Here is a 19665-nt window from a genome sequence, read left to right as displayed (position 1 = left end):
CATCTCCACCTCCCCCGTGTCGATGCTTGCAGCAGGAGCCAAGGGGATGAATCATGTGTTTTGTCGCCGCCTACCCATCCCTGGCAAACTTCCCAAAGCATACAGGGCTTTCAAGGTGCTGCTGACGGCGTTGTGGACCTGGCTTTGAGCCACTGTGATGTGAGATTGCTGAATTGTCTGTTACTCAGCTAGTTGGCATTAGATTGACACACTTGCCTTTCTTGATGCATCAACGTGTGTGTAAGGGGGAACTGTTCCTGACACACTGGTGACACAGTCTGCTGCTGATCTTTCCCTTCGCCCACTCCCTTCATCCTGGAGGGCCAGGAGGAGGCCTCTTGGGTCCGTCCTGCTGTTCGGTTCCATTCCCTGCACATGGCGACAGGGTTGGGGCGCTCAGCCCCTGGAGCGTGTTCCGCCCGCCGTTCAGCGGGATGCTGCCTCTTCACTGCACTCAGCGATCTTCGATCCTTCGTGCGTCGGCCGAATCCGAAGGCTCTTGATGCCTGTTTTGAAATTTCCAATCCATCCCCTGCCTCAGCAGCTTTTTTTTTGCGTGGGAGAGCGTTCCAGAGGAGGTTTAGCTTGCACGGGGGGAACGTCACTTAGCTGGAGAGAGTAGAGAAGCTGAGACTGTTCTCCCTTGAGCAGTGATGGCCCAGGAGAGATTTAATACAGGCGTTCAAATTCATCGATGGTTTTTGACGGAGTAAATAAGGAGAGACTGGCAGGAGGGTCAGTAATCAGAGGGCACAGATTTAAAATAATAGGCAAAATAACCAGAGATGACACGAGGAAACTTTTTTTAACGCAGCGAGTTGTGATCTGGAACGCGGTGGAAGCAGATTCAATAGTCCCCTTCAAACGGGGAAATGGGAGAAATACTTTGGCCGACTCCCGTTCCGATGTTCCTTCCAGCCCATCGAGCCTGCTCCGCCGTTCAGTTAGATCACGGCCGATTCGAAGGGGAAAAATTGACGGAGCGACGAGGGAAGGGCAGGCGCGCGAGATTAATTGGGCAGCTCTTTCAAAGAGGGAGGGAATTCCGGAGCTTGGGGCCCAGGCAGCTGAATTTTAAAATGGAGGCGTTGCGGGACTGGGAGCCAAGGTAGGTCAGCGGGTGATGGGTGAATGGGCCTTGGGGTGTGAGTTCGGATGCGGGCAGCGAAGTTTTGGATGATTTGTGCGGAAATATATTCAAGGGGATTTTCCATATTTGTATCTTTCTGAACTGACCACACGCCTGCATAGAATCCGAGAATCACTAACTTGAGTATTGATGAAAATAGAGACATTTTGTCAAAGTTCTTTGTCTTGCACTCATCAGGACAATTCGCAAGAATACCATTGTAAGGAAACAACGGATTTATAGTAAGAGAAGAGAGTGCTGATTGGTTGGCAAGTGGACATGGTGCGTTCCCCATGGCAACGCCTCTACCAATCAGAGCCACCTTGTTGAACCGCTGCAGTCCGTGTGGTGTAGGTAATTAGGAAGGCAAATGGAATGTTGACCTTTATTGCAAGGGAGGTGCATGTTAAAAGTAGGGAAATCTTGCTACAGCTGTACAGGGCGTTGGTGAGACCGCACCCAGAGTACAGTGTAGATTTTTGGTCTCCTTATTTTAAGTCATTGGAAGCAGTGCAGAGAAGGTTCACGAAGTTGATTCCTGGGATGAAGGGGTGGTCTTATGAGGTAAGGTTGAGTAGTTTGGGCCTGTACTCATTGGAGTTCAGAAGAATGAGAAGCAATCTTATTGAAACATACAAGATGCTGAAGGGACTTGACAGGGTAGATGCTGAGAGGATGGGTTTCCTCTTGTGGGGGCAAGCCGAGAACGAGGGAGCAAGATGAAAGGGGGTCTCAGTGGGTGATCAGCCATGATAGTATTGAATGGCGGGGCAGGCTCGATGGGCTGAATGGCCCACTCTTCCTATGTTGCAGCTGAAGACCAAAGCTGCACGTTATCTTGGACTTTTACTCTCTCCCCTCCCCACGTGCGATGCTGTGCGCGAAAAGGCTTGTCAAATCTTTGACATCCACCCTCCGATCAACTTGCCGAGGTCAGGAAAGGCACTGGGGAAATGCAAACTTCACATTGCAAGTGGGCAAGACGCTGGCACGCCTTCCTTTTAACTAGATTCCCACTTGCGCCTGCCCGCTCCATTTTCTTGTCGGGCTGAACCAGGAGATGGGCCCAACGGCCTCTGCTTGCTTTTGCGGAAGTGCCGTCCCAGGACGCCTCGGCTCCCGCCCTCCGGTTTTATTTCTTTTTACTGAAGTGACTTCAGTTCTCGTCATGACTGTGGTTTACCATAAAGTCGACAGAGAGGAAACTGACTTGCTCAACGCCAGACCTTGGTGACGCCTGTCTGAGCCTCCTCTTAGCCTCTTCCTCTGTGGCGAGATTCAATGAGCAAAACCGTGCTGCATTTTCCCATGATGGTGACTGTGTGGCTTAAAAACAAAAAAAGTGCATTTCTTGGGCTCTTTTCAGCTCCTCGGGTGCTCTCCAGCCAATGAAGTACACGATCTTGGAAGCGTAGTCTCGTCGGGAGAAGTGGCGGCTCTTGTGCTCACAGCAAGCGCCCACAGGCATCAGTGTGATCGATAAGCAGATAATCTTGTCCGAATATCTCTCTCTCTTGCCCCCGTGAGACTGCACGTTGTTTCAAGGGTAATCCAGTTCCCCGCTGCGGTGCCCACAGATTGCTGTGGTTGGAGGCCCCTCATTTATAAGGTGTGAAACCTGCCATCCTACAGTCTCAATGAGGGAGATGACCACTTACTGCTCGAGCATCTGCGACCACGGGAGTTGAGTCCTGTGGTCCTGAGGGTGAACAGGGCGAGGAGGCAGGGGATGTACTTGGACCTGGCACCCACGCGCCAATTCGTTCTCCCGGATCTATCAAATAGTTGCTCTTCGTAATCAGTAAATGCTAAAACTTGTGGCAATTGGGGGAACCGGGAAGGAGTGAGAGCTCGGGGCAGAGGGATTTCTCTGGCGGAGGGACAAGGAGCCCCTCGAGCCTGCGCCGTCATGTGACAATATCGCGGCTGATCATTTACCTCAACTCCCATTTTCTCACCTGTACCCGGATTCCTTGCTCCCTTTGGCGCTGTAGTGCCACCAGTGGCGGGAGTGTGTAATTACAGCGTGACAGGTTTACATAGGAGGTTTGCTTTCGAAATGTGGGCACAGGGACTTGCAACAGCAGGGGGCAGGCAGTTGACACGAGTGGCAAAAAAACGCAGTAACCAGAAGTCACGCTTTGCATGCCGGGAGTGATATCTTTTAATATTGGTAAATTAATTTAAGAGTAAGTAAACAGTGACTTTAACATGAACTGCACCAGGCAGCAACACTTTCATTGCTGTCGCTCCCTCGCCTCCCCACCATGTCATGAGCCCTGTTGGCACACCATGGCGTGCGGCAGTGGCATGCGGGGATGAAGCAAGCTCTTGGAACTGACGGAGTTAAAAGTGTAATTGATGCCTTGCTGTTTTTGATTCCTCCACCCCCGTCTTGTTTGCCTGACTTAATGAGCAGGTTTGTCGAACTAATGAGCAGCGATGAGATCAGAAAAGTGGTGATGCTGGCAGCGTGACTGAGCTGCATTGCTGCGGTCCCGCAACAACCGATAAAGGAAGGCTTGGGGAGGGGGAGGGATGTGGTCAGCGGCCTTGCCAACTGTGCAGCCACTCATCCCTGCACGTCCTTTCTTTCCCCCACCCCCTGCTGGGCCTTCCTCGATCGGCTGCTTCTCATCCCCTGTCACCCCCGCCCCCCTCTCAAGCAAACTCTTCTGCCTGCTCGAGCTCGTCTCACCCGCGCTCTTAATATCCGACACGCTCACACCCGATGGTTTCAGAAGGAAACGCACAGCCCGCGTGTGAAGCTTAACGCCACCGTCTTAATTTCAAGCCTTGTTTGTGCTCCCTTTCATTTGAAAACAAGATGACAGTGGGCCCCTCGTTGCAGCTGTCGACTCATTTGTGCCTGTTTGAGAATCAGAGCACGGTCCCAGCACCGAAGGTGTGCCATTCGGCCCCTCGTGTCCGTGCCAGCCCTCTGCGAGAGCACTTCGCCCAGTCCCCCCCCCCACCCGTCCTTTCCCCCGTAGCCCTGCAAATCTTTTCTCGTCTGTCAATTGCCCGATTCCCTTTTGAAAGCCGCCACTGAATCTGCCTCCGCCTCGCTCTCGGGCGGCTCATTCCCGATCCGAACCGCTCCCTGCGTCAAACAGATTTCCCCTCGGGCCGCCTCCGCCTGCTTTGCCAATCGCTTCAAATCGGTGCCCTCTGCTTCCCGATCCTTCACCAATGGGAACAGTCTCTCCCTGTCTACTCTGTCCAGACCCCTCCTGATTTTGAACCCCTCCATCAAATCTCCTCTCAACCTTCTCTCCTCCAAGGAGAACAGCCTCAGCTTCTCCAATCTATCCACGTCCCTGAACTCCCTGATCCCTGAAACCATGCTCCTGAATCTTTTCTGCACCCTCAAAACCCTTCACATCCTTCCTAAAGTGCGGTGCTCAGAATTGGACACAATACTCTAGTTGACGCCGAACCAGTGTTTTATAAAAGGGTTCACCACAATTTCCTTGCTTTTGTACTCTATGCCTCTTATTTATGAAGCCCCTTAGGTCTTTATTAACCGCTTTCTCAACCCGCCCCGTTGCCTTCAATGATTTGTGCCTTTGTGTCACTATATACCTTTCTCCGGTCCGATAAACAACTGTTCACCTCAACACTCTCTCTTACCTGTCACTCTGCCACGTTCGTATCCAGGTTGCCCTTGTCCCGTTCATTCCATAGGGTTTCAACCTTGTCGGCAAGTCCATTAGGCACTTAGGCTGTGCGTGCGTGCGTCAGTTATATTAATCCTGGACTGCGGGCACGCAGAGCCAGCCCAGTACCGCGGCAGTCAATTTGCACACAGCAAGATCCCATGGACAGCGGTGTCAGAAAGGACCAGATGATCTGTTCATGAGTGAGGTTGGCTGTGGGTTAAACGTTAACCCCCAGGATACCGGGGCGAACTCCCTTGGGACGTCCGCCTGAGAGGGCAGGCGTAACCCTCGGGGTTAGCGTCTCGTCCAGCCACAACCCTCTGTCTCTCGCCAGGGTCGACCCCTGCAGGCTGCAGCCACGCACAGCTCTTTATCAGCGAGGGGAGTGATTTCCAGTAACCTGAACCTGAGAACAGATTTTCCAGTCAATCTGAACTCCATCATCACCTTCTAAATAATTTACAACCCTACAATTCACTTCAGGTATCTGTAATTGAGTATATAAACCACCCGAATCCCTCGATTAGATTCCAGTCTGTAACTCACTCCCGGGTATCTGTTATTCTATATATAAACCCCCCGAACCCCTCGATTAGATTCCAGTCTGTAACTCACTCCCGGGTATCTGTTATTCTATATATAAACCACCCGAATCCCTCGATTAGATTCCAGTCTGTAACTCACTCCCGGGTATCTGTTATTCTATATATAAACCCCTGAACCCCTCGATTAGATTCCAGTCTGTAACTCACTCCCGGGTATCTGTTATTCTATATATAAACCACCCGAATCCCTCGATTAGATTCCAGTCTGTAACTCACTCCCGGGTATCTGTTATTCTATATATAAACCCCCCCCGAACCCCTCGATTAGATTCCAGTCTGTAACTCACTCCCGGGTATCTGTTATTCTATATATAAACCACCCGAATCCCTCGATTAGATTCCAGTCTGTAACTCACTCCCGGGTATCTGTTATTCTATATATAAACCCCCCCCCGAACCCCTCGATTAGATTGCAGTCTGTAACTCACACCCGGGTATCTGTTATTCTATATATAAACCACCCGAACCCCTCGATTAGATTCCAGTCTGTAACTCACACCCGGGTATCTGTTATTCTATATATAAACCACCCGAATCCCTCGATTAGTTTCCAGTCTGTAACTCACTCCCAGGTATCTGTTATTCTATATATAAACCCCCCGAACCCCTCGATTAGATTCCAGTCTGTAACTCACTCCCGGGTATCTGTTATTCTATATATAAACCACCCGAATCCCTCGATTAGATTCCAGTCTGTAACTCACTCCCGGGTATCTGTTATTCTATATATAAACCCCCCCCCGAACCCCTCGATTAGATTGCAGTCTGTAACTCACACCCGGGTATCTGTTATTCTATATATAAACCACCCGAACCCCTCGATTAGATTCCAGTCTGTAACTCACACCCGGGTATCTGTTATTCTATATATAAACCACCCGAATCCCTCGATTAGTTTCCAGTCTGCAACTCACTCCCGGGTATCTGTTATTCTATATGTAAACCACCCGAATCCCTCGATTAGATTCCAGTCTGTAACTCACTCCCGGGTATCTGTTATTCTATATATAAACCCCCCGAACCCCTCGATTAGATTCCAGTCTGTAACTCACTCCCGGGTATCTGTTATTCTATATATAAACCTCCCGAACCCCTCGATTAGATTCCAGTCTGTAACTCACTCCCAGGTATCTGTTATTCTATATATAAACCCCCTGAACCCCTCGATTAGATTCCAGTCTGTAACTCACTCCCAGGTATGTTATTCTGCTCATACGAGGACCACTGCTTTTCCTGATCTGTAATAATGACCTGGGTATGCAGGCCACAATTCCAAAATGTGCAGCTGACAAACTTTCTAAGTATTGCGAAGTGTGAGGTGGTTAGTGATGGACTTCAAGAGGACCGAGACAGGCTGGTGGAATGTGCAGACACGTGGCAGAGGAAAGTTCATGTAGAAAAGTGTGAAATGATGCATTTTGGTCGGAAGAACGAGGAGGTGGCAATATAAGTAAAAGGGTACTATTCTAGTGGGGTGCAGGAGCAGGGAGACCTTCGGGTATCTGTGCACAAATCATTGAAGGTGACAGGGTAGATTGAGAAAATGGTTAAAAAGACATGGAGGGTCCTGGGCTTTACAGATAAGGGTATAGACGTCAAAAGCAAGGAAGTTACAATGAACTTGTATAAAACACTAGTTCGGCCTTGACTGGGGTGATGTGTCCAGTTCCGGACACCACACTTTAGGAAGCATGTTAAGGCTTTAGACAGGGTGCAGAAAAGAGTTAGGATGGTTCTTGGGAGGAGGAACTTCAGTGACGTGGATAGATTGGGGTTTTTTTTTCCTTGGAGAAGAGAAGGCTGAGAGGTGATTTGGTAGAGGTGTTCAAAATCGTGAGGGGGTCTGGACAGAGTAGATCGAGAGAAACTTTTCCTGTTGGCTGAAGGGTCGAGAACAAGAGGGCGCTGATTTAAAGTGATGTGGCAAAACAACCAAAGGTGACATGAGGAAAAAGTGTTTGCAGCAGCAAGCTTCTGCACCAGTCTGCTGACTCTGCACTGCACAGTATATCCTTTCTAAGATGTGGTGTCCGGAAGTGTGCACCGTACTGGGCGCCATACTTTAGAGAAGGATGTCGAGGCCTTTGAGAGGGGACAGAAGAGAATTTACCACAAGGGCGCCAAAGATGAGGGACTTCAAGTTATGCCATGTGTTAGGACCAACCCCACCAGCCAAATCCCCCAATCAAAATATACAATTCTGATTGTGGTGGGGGAAGCGCACTGTTAATTCAATCCCGTCCCTCCACAGATCGCCTAACATATCATGTTAAACTTTCCGAATGAAAGAAAGACCCAGCCAAATTGTACTGTCTATTCACCCCCGAATGAGGCGAACCAAACCAGGTGTCTTTAAATCAACAAATTAACTGTTGAATTAGAAAAACTAAAATCTTGAACACTATGAAGCGATAAACAACATTTCAAATCGAAAAATTTGAGTCCTTGCAAACTTACACTCGTGCAGGAGGTGAAAAAGTCCGAGGGGAGAAAAAGGTTCTTGTAGGATTCGTATAAATGGGTGGTTGATGGTCGGCACAGACTCGGTCGGTTGAAGGGCCTGTTTCAGTGATGTATCTCTCTATGACTCTATAACAGTCCATAGTCTAATTCCAGCAGTAAGTGATGCTTTCCTTCTCCAGCGATGACCACAGTAGATCAACAACCCTCGACCACTTTCAATAGAATCAATCTGGCTTTAGAATTTTGAGGCTTAAAAATATAGTCACAGTTTAAATTCTTCCTTCAGTTTAAATTATCAGAGATCTCTTCTTTCAGGTGCTGGCACACAGCTGTCTGTCTGTGTCCTCTGTTTGAACAGTCTGTTTGCACTATTAAGCCAGTTCAAAATTAAATTGTAACAAATGTATCTCTTGATGCTCAGTCTAAGTGGCTGTATCCAAGGCTATGAGAATGCAACCTTCTCGGTAACTCCTGAGGCCTGCTTGTTCGTAAAGCAATACAGATCCTTTGCTGTCTTAAAGACACACCACATATTTCCTGGAGAGAGGAAAAAAAAGACAGGATCATGACACATGAAATGAAGGAAGCTGGGGTTTTTCCGGCAGAAGAGAGAAGGTTGCGAGGCGGTTTAATACGAGGCGTTCAGATTTCTGAGGGGTTTCCATTTCGTAAAAGGGGAGGAACTGTTTCCAGTCGGTCTGTCGCCGGAGGACCCAGATTTAAGGAGATTGACGAAACTTAAAAGAGTAGAAAAGGTAGGGGAGTGGGACTATTTGGATAGCTCTTTCAAAGAGCTGGCACAGGCATGACGGGCCGAATGAACGCCTCCTGTGCTGCACCAATCGCGGTTCATCTCCTTGAGACCCACGATACTTCCCCGGTTTGCTTTTCAAGCAGCTTTCCTCACACCCCTCCCCCCCCCCCACCCTTTCTCCCCAGTCTCTGTGTTGTGCTGTCACGGATCCGTGCCAGTTAAAGAACGGGAACGGCGTCGTGACCCCATCGCCCCTCTGCTTCCCGTGAACCGCCAGCTCACTGCTCTTCGCCTTCTCTGCAAAGCAGAGCATTCCCGGCTTCTCCAGTGTCTCCATGTCGCTGCCGTCCCTCATTCCCCGGAACCACGCTCGGAGATCTCCACTGCACCCCCTTCGCGAAGAAGCCTTCGCGTCCTTCCGAGCATGTGGCACTCGGAATTGGACCCAGCGTGAAACCCATACAGCAAGTACAGTGTAGATCCACCGGGGCACTGGAAGCGATGGGGGCCTAACTAGATTTAGGGTGATGCTGGAATGATTTACACAGGAGCAGAGGAGGATTACGGCAGGCTGAAATAGAGGTTTTTAAAATACTGACAGGTTGTGATCGGATGAACAGGGAAAGATTGGCTCCTTCGGTTAGACAGCCAGTGGCAAGAGCCTGTCAATTTACAATGGTCACAGATGAGGGGAGAGGTAAGGGGAAACATTTTATGCAAAGGTGGAAGGTTTTGTCACATGGAGTGGTCGAGGCACAGACCGTTGCATCTTCAAAGCAGAGAGGTTTTTATTTTAATTCTTCCACGAGATGTGTGTGTCATTGACTGGGCTCTCACATACTGCCCATCCCTAACTGCCCTTGAGAAGGTGGTGGTGAGCCATCGCCTTGAACCACTGCAGTCCATGTGGGGTAGGTACACCCAGAGTGCGGTTAGGGAGGGAGTTAGAGGATTTTGACCCAGCGACAGTGAAGGAATGGCAGATACAGTTCCAAGTCAGGATGGTGTGTGACTTGGAGGGGAACTTGCAGGCGGTGGTGTTCCCATGCGCCTGCTGCCCTTGTCCTTCGAGGTGGTAGAGGTCGAGGGTTTGGGCGGCGCTGTCGAAGGAGCCTTGGCGAGTTGCTGCAGTGCATCTGGTAGATGGTACACACTGCTGCCACTGTGCGTCGGTGGTGGAGGGAGTGAATGGTTCAGGTGGTGGGTGGGATAGATAAATACTTAAACCCGAGGGCTATGGGGAGAGAGCAGGGCAGTGGGATTAGTTTGGGGATTGATACAAGGATATGGAGAGAGAGAGCGGGGCAGTGGGATTAGTCTGGGGATTGTTACAGGGCTATGGGGAGAGAGCGGGGCAGTGGGATTAGCCTGGGGATTGATACAGGGCTATGGGGAGAGAGCGGGTCAGTGGGATTAGTCTGGGGATTGATACAGGGCTATGGGGAGAGATCGGGGGCAGTGGGATTAGTTTGGGGATTGATACAGGGCTATGAGGAGAGAGCGGGGCAGTGGGATTAGTTTGTGGATTGATACAGGGCTATGGGGAGAGAGCAGGGCAGAGGGATTAGTTTGGGGATTGATACAGGGCTATGGGGAGAGAGAGCGGGGGCAGTGGGATTAGTTTGGGGGTTGATACAGGGCTATGGGGAGAGAGCGGGGGCAGTGGGTTCAGTTTGGGGATTGATACAGGGCTATGGGGAGAGAGCGGGGCAGTGGGTTCAGTTTGGGGGTTGATACAGGGCTATGGGGAGATCGGGGCAGTGGGATTAGTTTGGGGATTGATACAGGGATATGAGGAGAGAGCGGGGCAGTGGGATTAGTTTGGGGATTGATACAGGGCTATGGGGAGAGAGCGGGGCGGTGAGATTAGTTTGGGGATTGATACAGGGCTATGGGGAGAGAGCGGGACAGTGGGATTAGTTTGGGGATTGATACAGGGCTATGGGGAGAGAGCGGGGCAGTGGGATTAGTTTGGGGACTGATACAGGGATATGAGGAGAGAGCGGGGCAGTGGGATTAGTTTGGGGATTGATACTGGGCTATGGGGAGAGAGTGGGGCAGTGGGATTAGTTTGGGGATTGATACAGGGATATGGGGATTGATACAGGGCTATGGGGAGAGAGCAGGGCAGTGGGATTAGTTTGTGGATTGATACAGGGATATGGGGAGAGAGCGGGACAGTGGGATTAGTTTGTGGATTGATACAGGGATATGGGGAGAGAGCAGGGCAGTGGGATTAGTTTGGGGATTGATACTGGGCTATGAGGAGAGAGCGGGGCAGTGGGATTAGTTTGGGGATTGATACAGGGATATGGGGAGAGAGCGGGACAGTGGGATTAGTTTGTGGATTGATACAGGGATATGGGGAGAGAGCAGGGCAGTGGGATTAGTTTGGGGATTGATACTGGGCTATGAGGAGAGAGCGGGGCAGTGGGATTAGTTTGGGGATTGATACAGGGATATGGGGAGAGAGCGGGACAGTGGGATTAGTTTGGGGATTGATACTGGGCTATGAGGAGAGAGCGGGGCAGTGAGATTAGTTTGGGGATTGATACAGGGATATGGGGAGAGAGCGGGACAGTGGGATTAGTTTGGGGATTGATACAGGGATATGGGGAGAGAGCGGGACAGTGGGAATAGTTTGGGGATTGATATAGGGATATGGATGGGGAGAGAGCGGGACAGTGGGATTAGTTTACGGATTGATACAGGGATATGGGGAGAGAGCGGGGCAGTGGGATTAGTTTTTGGATTGATACAGGGATATGGGGAGAGAATTGGGTTTTAATGCCATCTGAGAACAGACTAGCCGTGAAGGACGACAATAATCCCTGGTGTGAAAGCTGAGTTCGCAAGGGGAATACTTACCATTCTTGGGATGCGAGGGTGGTCCTGTGAGGAATCATTGAGCAGAATGCTCCGGTGGAATTCAGAAGATGAGAGGGGATCTCACTGAAACGCGTATAATCCTTCGAGAGCTGCTTTATTTATCTTATTGAGAGATCCAGCACTGAAACAGGCCCTTCGGCCCACCGACTCTGTGCCGACCAACAACCACCAATCTATACTAACCCTACAGTAATCCCATATTCCCTATCGCCTACGACACTAGGGGCAATTTACAATGGTCAATTTACCTATCAACCTGCAAGCCTTTGGCTGTGGGAGGAAACCGGAGCACCCGGAGAAAAACCCACGCGGTCACAGGGAGAACTTGCAAACTCCGCACAGGCAGTACCCAGAATCGAACCCGGCTCCCTGGAGCTGTGAGGCTGCGGTGCTCGCCACTGTGCCGCCCCTAACCACTGTGCTGCCCTTGTCAGGCTCGATGTCGATTGGCTGTTTCCCCTCAGCTGCAGAGTCTAGATCTCGGGGGCGGAGTCTCACAATCAGAGGTCTACCATTTTTGGACGGCAATGAGGAGAAATGTCTTCACTCAGAGGGTTGTGAATCTTTGGAATTCTCTAGCCCAGAGAGCTGTGGATGCTGAGTTGTGGCTGAGACTGAGGTCAATAGGTTTTTGAACACTAAGAAAATCGAGGGATATAAGCAGAGTGCGGCAAAGTGGATTGAGGTGGAAGATCAGCCACGATCCTCCGGAGCAGGCTCAAGGGGCCGAGTGGCCGACTCCTACTTCTAGTTAAGCTCTTGCGTTCCCAGACGGTCGAAATTCCCTGACGTTCGTGTTGGCCACAGTCCCAATATGCGGAGTTGTGACGCATCTGATCACGGGAGTGGCAAAACTGAAATGAGCCTGCCTTGTGTTCTCTTTGTTTCCCCAACCCCTCTCCGCCCCCCCCCCCCCCCATGCCCTGCTCATAGCCAGTTAACGCTCTTTGTGCTGCCAACAGAAGGACATGACGCTGAAGCCTCCCGAACGAGCGGACAGTCAGCGGAAGCGTCTGGAAAAGCGGAAACCCGAAGAGAACCGGCCGAGCTCGCCGTGCGAGGGGCGGAGGAGGGCCGAGAGCTCGGACCGGGAGCAGAACCGGCACAACGGGGACCGGAATCGCCGGATCCCCCCGCCCACCAAAAAGGTTGGTACTTGGCAATTCTTGGGTCACTTTCCAGCCCTTGAGGTGGAGTAACTGAAACCCAGGGGAGCAAGTGACATTCTGGAACCGAATCGATGGGTTCGTGGGGGGGGGGTTTGAGATATAGAATAACATCCTTGGGATTGAGATACAGACTGGAATCTAATCGAGGGGTTCGGGGGGTTTATATATAGAATAACAGATACCCGGGAGTGAGTTACAGACTGGAATCTAATCGAGGGGTTCGGGTGCTTTATATATAGAATAACAGATACCCGGGAGTGAGTTACAGACTGGAATCTAATCGAGGGGTTCGGGGGGTGGTTTATATAGAGAATAACAGATACCCGGGAGTGAGTTACAGACTGGAATCTAATCGAGGGGTTTGGGGTGGTTTATATATAGAATATCAGATACCCGGGAGTGAGTTACAGACTGGAATCTAATCGAGGGGTTCGGGGGGGTTTATATATAGAATAACAGATACCCGGGAGTGAGTTACAGACTGGAATCTAATCCAGGGGTTCGGGGGGGTTTATATATAGAATAACAGATACCCGGGAGTGAGTTACAGACTGGAATCTAATCCAGGGGTTCGGGGGGGTTTATATATAGAATAACAGATACCCGGGAGTGAGTTACAGACTGGAATCTAATCGAGGGGTTCGGGGGGGTTTATATATAGAATAACAGATACCCGGGAGTGAGTTACAGACTGGAATCTAATCGAGGGGTTCAGGGGGGTTTAGATATAGAATAACAGATACCCGGGAGTGAGTTACAGACTGGAATCTAATCGAGGGGTTCGGGGGATTTACATAAAGAATTAGTGTTAGACGAGTCAAGACTGGAGTTAACTAAGGCATGGATGAGGGTTGCAGCAGCCGATGAGCTGAGGCAGGGATGTAGTAGGGCGATGTTACGGAGGTGAAAATAGGCTGTCTCGGTGACGGCTCAGATATGTGGTCGGAATCTCACCCCGGGGTTAAATGTGACACCGAGGTTGTGAACAATGTGGGATCAGCCTGAGACAGTCGCCAGTGAGAGGGACGGAGTCGGTCGCTGGGCATCGGAGTTTCTGACGGGGACCGAAGACAATGGCTTCAGTCTTCCCGATGTTTCACTGGAGGGAAATTGCTGCTCATCCAGTACTGGATGTCGGATAAGTGGTCTGATAATTTAGAGACAGCGGAGGGGTGGAGAGAGGTCGAGCTGGGTGTCGTCTTTGTACATGTGAAAACTGACGCTGTGTTTTCGGATGATGTCGCTGAGGGGCAACACGTCGATGAGAAATAGGAGAGGTGGGGGGGGGGGGGTGCAAGGATAGATTCTCGGGTTGGGGGGGGGGAACACCAAAGGTAACGGTGCAGGAGCAGCAAGAGAAGTCATTGCAGGTGATTGTCTGGCTGCGAGGCGATAGATAAGAATGGAACCGGTGAGAGCTGGTCCACCGCGCTGGACGACAGTGAAGAGACATTGGAGGAGGATGGTGTGGTAGACGGTGTGAACCTGTGGATTGCCCGACTCTTACCCTCACTGGCGTTTATTGCTGAACATGTGATGTTTCATGTTTTGAGCGATTTTAGTTTTGTTGTCAATAGCAATGGAGACACCCATTGCCAGTGGTCCCTGTATCAGTCCCGGAACGGTGAAGTGAGTAAGGCTAGATGGGGAGGTTCGCACTTGAATGCTGGGTAACCCAGGTAGTTCATCTTCGAAACCCAAATCCAGTTGCTGCAGTTTCTTGAACACCCTTTCCCGGTAGATGGGATGGGGGCCAGATCCGTCACTTCCTGACTGGGTGTCCAATTCCGTTCGGTGGCCGTTTGAGATCCTGCAGTTCTGCGTATTGTTGCCCAGTGAAAAAGCTTGGCTTTGAGTTAGAGGGCAGGGGTCGAGTGCTGTTTCAAAGCACTCCTGCAGAAAGGCGCTCGAACCCAGGGAGGTTTAGGACACCTTTTGGTCTATCGCCTCTATTCCTCGACGCCCTACACCAATCCCCAAACTAATCCCATTGGCCCCGCGCTCTCCCCATCGCCCTGCACCAATCCCCAAACTTAATCCCACTGCATTTATCCAGCACCTTTTCACTACCAGTTTACGCCCAGTTAAATGCTTTTCCGGGTGTGGTCACTGTTGTCACGTAGGAAACGCGGCAGTCAGTTACACACAGCAAGCTCCCGCAAGCAGCAATCTGGTAATGGGTTGTAAAATCTGTTTTTAGTGATGGGTTGAGTGACTAACGCTGGCGACAGGACCCCGAGATATGGGAGCTCCCGTGCTCTCCTTCCAAGGGATTTGACAGCAACCCGAGGGCAAAGATGTGGCTCTTGGTTTAACATCTCACCGGCAGGACATGAGAGTGCAGCGCTCCCTAGGTACTGCCCGTCAGCCAGTGCAGCGCTCCCTCGGTTCTGGCACCACCCATGTCAGCCTAGATTTTTCTGCTCAGCTCCTAGAGTACGACTCTCTTGATGTCGAGGTGCAAGCGCCACCCAGTGAGCCATGTTTGACACCTTTTATAAAGAAGCTCGTAAAACCGTAGATGTACTTGATACAGGATTATGGGAAGAGACAACAGCCAGCTTGGACTCTCGTGTGGCGATGTGCTGTTTCCACGTCCCCACAGTGCACCACCACCTTTATATTGCTGAAAATAGAGACATGTTGTCGAAGCTTTTCATCTTGCACTCGTCAGGACAATCCGCAAGAATAACCAATGTAAGGGAAAACAGCAACTTTATATGAGAAGCAAGTGCCGATTGGTTGGCGAGTGGACTCTGGTCATGCATTCTCATGGCGAATGCACCATTTATGGTGACTGACAAGTTAACTGCCAGCTTTGTTTGAAACTTAAACCAGGCAGCTTGATCGATTGGTCAAGGCATTGCCCTGAGGAATGAACCAGCGAATGGCTGTTCTAAGTGTCCAACATTAGATGTGATTCCGCGATTGGACAACATTTGCCAAATAATCCAGAGTGTGCTAAGAATTATGCTGACAACCAATTTGCGATTGTCATTCTCGGCTCGCGTGTGGCGCATTTGTGCGTACTGGAAGCTACATATATTAACACACAGGACCCTGTTCTTTGCAGACAGAAAGAACATGTGCACACGTTGCGCCTGTTCAGCTGGACAAAATAAGTGACAGCCATTCGCTGTTTCATTCCTCAGGGTAGTGCCTTGACCAATCAGAGTTGAGCTGCCTGGTTTACATTTCAAACAAAGCTTGGCAGTTAACTTGTCAGTCACCATAAACTGGTGCATTCGCCATGGCAACGCCTCTACCTATCGGAGTCCACTTGCAACCAATCAGCACTCTCATGCAGTATAAGTTGTTGCTTTCCCTCACGTTGGTTATTCTTGCGGATTGTCCCGACGAGTGCAAGATGAAAAGCTTCGACAACATGTCTCTATTTTCAGCAATACTCAAGTTCGTGCTGCCAAACGTCCCCCTTCTTCTCGGAGGTCTCTTGCTCAACCTTAAGGCTGCTTTTGTCTCCCTGTATTGCACAGGACACTTGTCCCTGTTCTGCTGAGGTCAGTTCGTTCCTGGGGATTGTTCGGAGGTTGTGCAAGGCGCTATATTAACGCCAACCTCTTTTTGTCGGCGTGCCCTGATTGCAGGTTATCCACCAGTGAGGCGAGAGTGCTAGATCGGGCCCTCTCCCGCCACTTCCAGACATAGAAGTTTTTTTTATTCATTCATGGATGTGGGCGTCGCTGGCCAGACCAGCATTTATGCCCATCCCTAATTGCCCCTTGAGAAGGTGGTGGTGAGCTGCTTCCTGAACCGCTGCAGTCCATTTGGGTAGGTACACCCACAGTGCTGTTAGGAAGGGAGTTCCAGGATTTTGAACCAGCGACAGTGAAGGAACGGCCGATATAGTTCCAAGTCAGGATGGTGTGCGTCTTGCAGGGGAACTTGCTGGTGTTGGTGTTCCCCATGCGTCTGCTGCCTTGTCCTTCTAGTTGGCAGAGGTCGCGGTTTGGGCGGCGCTGTCGAAGGAGCCTGGTGCATTGCTGCAGTGCATCTTGTCGATGGTACACACTGCTGCCACTGTGCGTCGGTGGTGGAGGGAGTGAATGTTTGTAGATGGGGTGCCAATCAAGCGGGCTGCTTTGTCCTGGATGGTGTCCGAGCTTCTTGAGTGTTGTTGGAGCTGCACCCATCCAGGCAAGTGAGAGTATTCCATCACACTCCTGACTGTGCTTGTAGATGGTGGACAAGCTTTGGGAGTCAGGAGGTGAGTTACTCACCTCAGGGTTCCCAGCCTCTGACCTGCTCTTGTAGCCACGGTATTTATATACTAATCCAGTTCAGTTCTGAGAAGTGAGAAATACGAGTACAAAAGGAAAAGAAAACTTGGGGCAGAGCTGTCACGGATATCCCTATTTGAAAAAAAAAATACCCAATTAATTTGAATGGTACCAGGAGCCTGGGTCACGTTGGACTGGAGGAACTGGATTGTTCTCAGCAGGAAGCTGAAGTGGTGACTAAACAGGGGTTTTTCAGTCGCGTGGTAGGGAGAAACTGTTCCGACTGCCAGGAGTAACCAGAGGGCGCGTGTTTAAGGCGATTGGCCAAAAGAATTGGAGGAGGAGGAGGAGTGTCGCTCTATGCAGTGAGTTGTTGTGATCTGGGACGCGCTGCCTGAAAGGGTCAGCGAAGCCGACCCACTAGTAACTTTCAGAAGGGGAAATCGGAGAAATGAGGGGAAATTGTTTGCAGAGGTTTGGGGAGAGGGCAGGAGGCGTGCAACGAACTGGCAAGCTCTTCCAATGAGGTGGCAGAGCCAAGGCACAACGGACCGAACGTTCCCCGTCCCTGTGCCGTGTGAATCGAAGGTCGGCCAGCATTGTCCTGCTACTCCGTTCACACCGCTCCCCTTTCCGGCTTAAAAACGGAGCAGTGGGCGGTGCTGTCCGACAAGGGTGTCGGGCGGTGGAGGCTGGTCCGGGGGTGCCCCTGGTTCCCCCTCTCGGAGGTGGCGGGGAGGCGTCGATCCCCGGCCCGAGGTCTCCCGCGTTCCCGTTGACCCAAGGGACAAGGTGAATAAGACGTCGACTGACCGCACCCGCAACCCCACCCACTCCCGCTTCTTTGCTGTTCCAACCTGCAGGTCAAGACCAAGGGCCGGACCAGAGGGAACGAGAGCGCGGGCGGCGAAAACGGAAGCTCCCAACGCAGCAGCTCGCGCGGCGCAGGCAGCGATGTAAGTGCCGCGCGCGGATGGCTTTTCGTAAAACGCAAAAAAAAAACTTTTGGCCCTCCGCCCCCGGGGTGCAGCGTACGTGCGTTCTATTTTTATATCACCGTTCCACACTGAACATCCTTGTTCTGCACTGACTGGCAATTTTCGGGTCTGGACTGCCCTCACCCCACCCCACCCCACCACCCCCCCACACCCCGGAAACTTTCTTTTTGGGGGCCGCTGCTCCAGATGCCTCCTCCAATGTCGTGGGCGGTGTGGCTGCTCAGAAGTAGTGTACATAGGTCCTGGGGTCAGTAGGAGCTCAATCGCTGCATTTTTCAGGTTGTCGCACATTGTCAATTTCAGCCGGCGGGATCAAAAAGATGAAGCGTAGGCCTTGTGGTCTCTCGCTTTCATGACTCCAACACGCCCTGCAACATGACGGGCATCCTCAGCTGGTATCTGTGGGTGCGCCATCAATCAACCTTGAGGAATCCAGGTTGAGCAGTTGGCCACGTTTTCCAGGGAAGGGGGGAGGGTTATCGCCGCCACAGCCTTGCCCCACCTTATCTCTGTAACCTCCCCCAGGACGACAAGACTCTGAATTCTCTGCGCCTTTCCAATTCTGGCCCCCCCACCACCCACCCCCGCCTTTTTTTTCCCCAAATCCCTCCTTGGCCCTCGCTCCTTCCCTATCTCTCCACCTCCTCCAGCCCCCACAACACTCCAATATCTCTGCGCTCCTCCAGTTCCGGCATCTTGAGCATCCCCCCCCCCCCACCGATTCCCATGACTCTGCCATTGGTGACCATGCCTTCAGACCGATCTCCGGGTGGGTTACGAGAGGTTAGCTGGCAAAACGTTCGATTTCCAAGATTCGCTTGCAGGCCTGTTGACAGTGAACCCCCCGTTGTCCAAGCCTCCAGTGAATAACGTCACTTATTCCTTTCTATAGGTTTCTGTGCACTCCAGTTTGGGAACGGGATACTTCGTAAGTACGCGCCACTAACTCTCCGCGACACTTGTAAAATTGCGTTACCCGTGTCCAAAATTCTCATCTGCTTTCCTATCTCCTCTGAAAGAATGGCCCCGCTGCTGGTAGTGCCGCGCTCCCTCAGTCCCGCCCCCTCGCAATGTCCCGCCCCCTCGGTCCTGCCCTGCCTTCCTGGCATCGCCCCTCCCCCTCGGTCCTGCCCCGCCCTCACCGGCATCGCCCCGCCCCCTCGGTCCTGCCCCGCCCTCCAGCATCGCCCCGCCCCCTCGGTCCTCCCCGCCCTCCCCTCGCCCCCCCTCTTCTGCCCCGCCTCCCGGCATCGCCCCGCCCCCTCGGTTCTGCCCGTCTCCCGGCATCGCCGCATCGGTCTGCCGCCTCGGCATCGCGCCCTCGGTCCTGCCCGCCCCTCCCGGCATCCCCCGCCTCCTCGGTCCTGCCCCGCGCTCCTGCCCCGCGCTCCCGGCATCACAGCGCACCCTCGGTCCAGCCCCGCTCTCCCAGCAGCACCCCACCTGTCCCTCTCTTTCTCTCTCCCTCTTTCTCCCTCTGTCTCTCTCCTCTCCCTGTCTCTCTCCCTCTCGGTTCTCTCTCTCGCGCTCTCTCTCTCCTGACGCTCTCTCTCTCTCTAGCGCTCTCTCTCTCTCAGCGCTCTCTCTCTCTCAGCGCTCTCTCTCTCTCGCGCTCTCTCTCTCTCTCTCTCTCGCGCTCTCTCTCTCGCGCTCTCTCTCTCGCGCTCTCTCTCTCTCGCGCTCTCTCTCTCAGCGCTCTCTCTCTCGCGCTCTCTCTCTCTCGCGCTCTCTCTCTCGCGCTCTCTCTCTCGCGCTCTA

General features: G+C 51.8%; 1 protein-coding gene across 1 annotated transcript in view; it reads left to right on the top strand.

The window, feature by feature from the left end:
- LOC137362550 (autism susceptibility gene 2 protein homolog) overlaps positions 1-18853 on the top strand; it is a 33748-nt gene extending 14895 nt beyond the window's left edge. Inside the window, exons 3-5 of the mRNA XM_068026938.1 lie at positions 12465-12650; positions 17773-17865; positions 18800-18853. Coding sequence (XP_067883039.1) covers positions 12465-12650; positions 17773-17865; positions 18800-18853 — 333 coding nt within the window. The remainder of the gene's footprint in view (positions 1-12464; positions 12651-17772; positions 17866-18799) is intronic.
- Positions 18854-19665: the final 812 nt, after the last annotated feature.

This window comes from Heterodontus francisci, unplaced genomic scaffold, assembly GCF_036365525.1.
Source record: "Heterodontus francisci isolate sHetFra1 unplaced genomic scaffold, sHetFra1.hap1 HAP1_SCAFFOLD_545, whole genome shotgun sequence".
NCBI lineage: Eukaryota > Metazoa > Chordata > Chondrichthyes > Heterodontiformes > Heterodontidae > Heterodontus > Heterodontus francisci.
The sequence above is the reverse complement of the archived record's forward strand: the minus strand, read 5'-3'. Positions and strand labels throughout refer to the sequence as shown.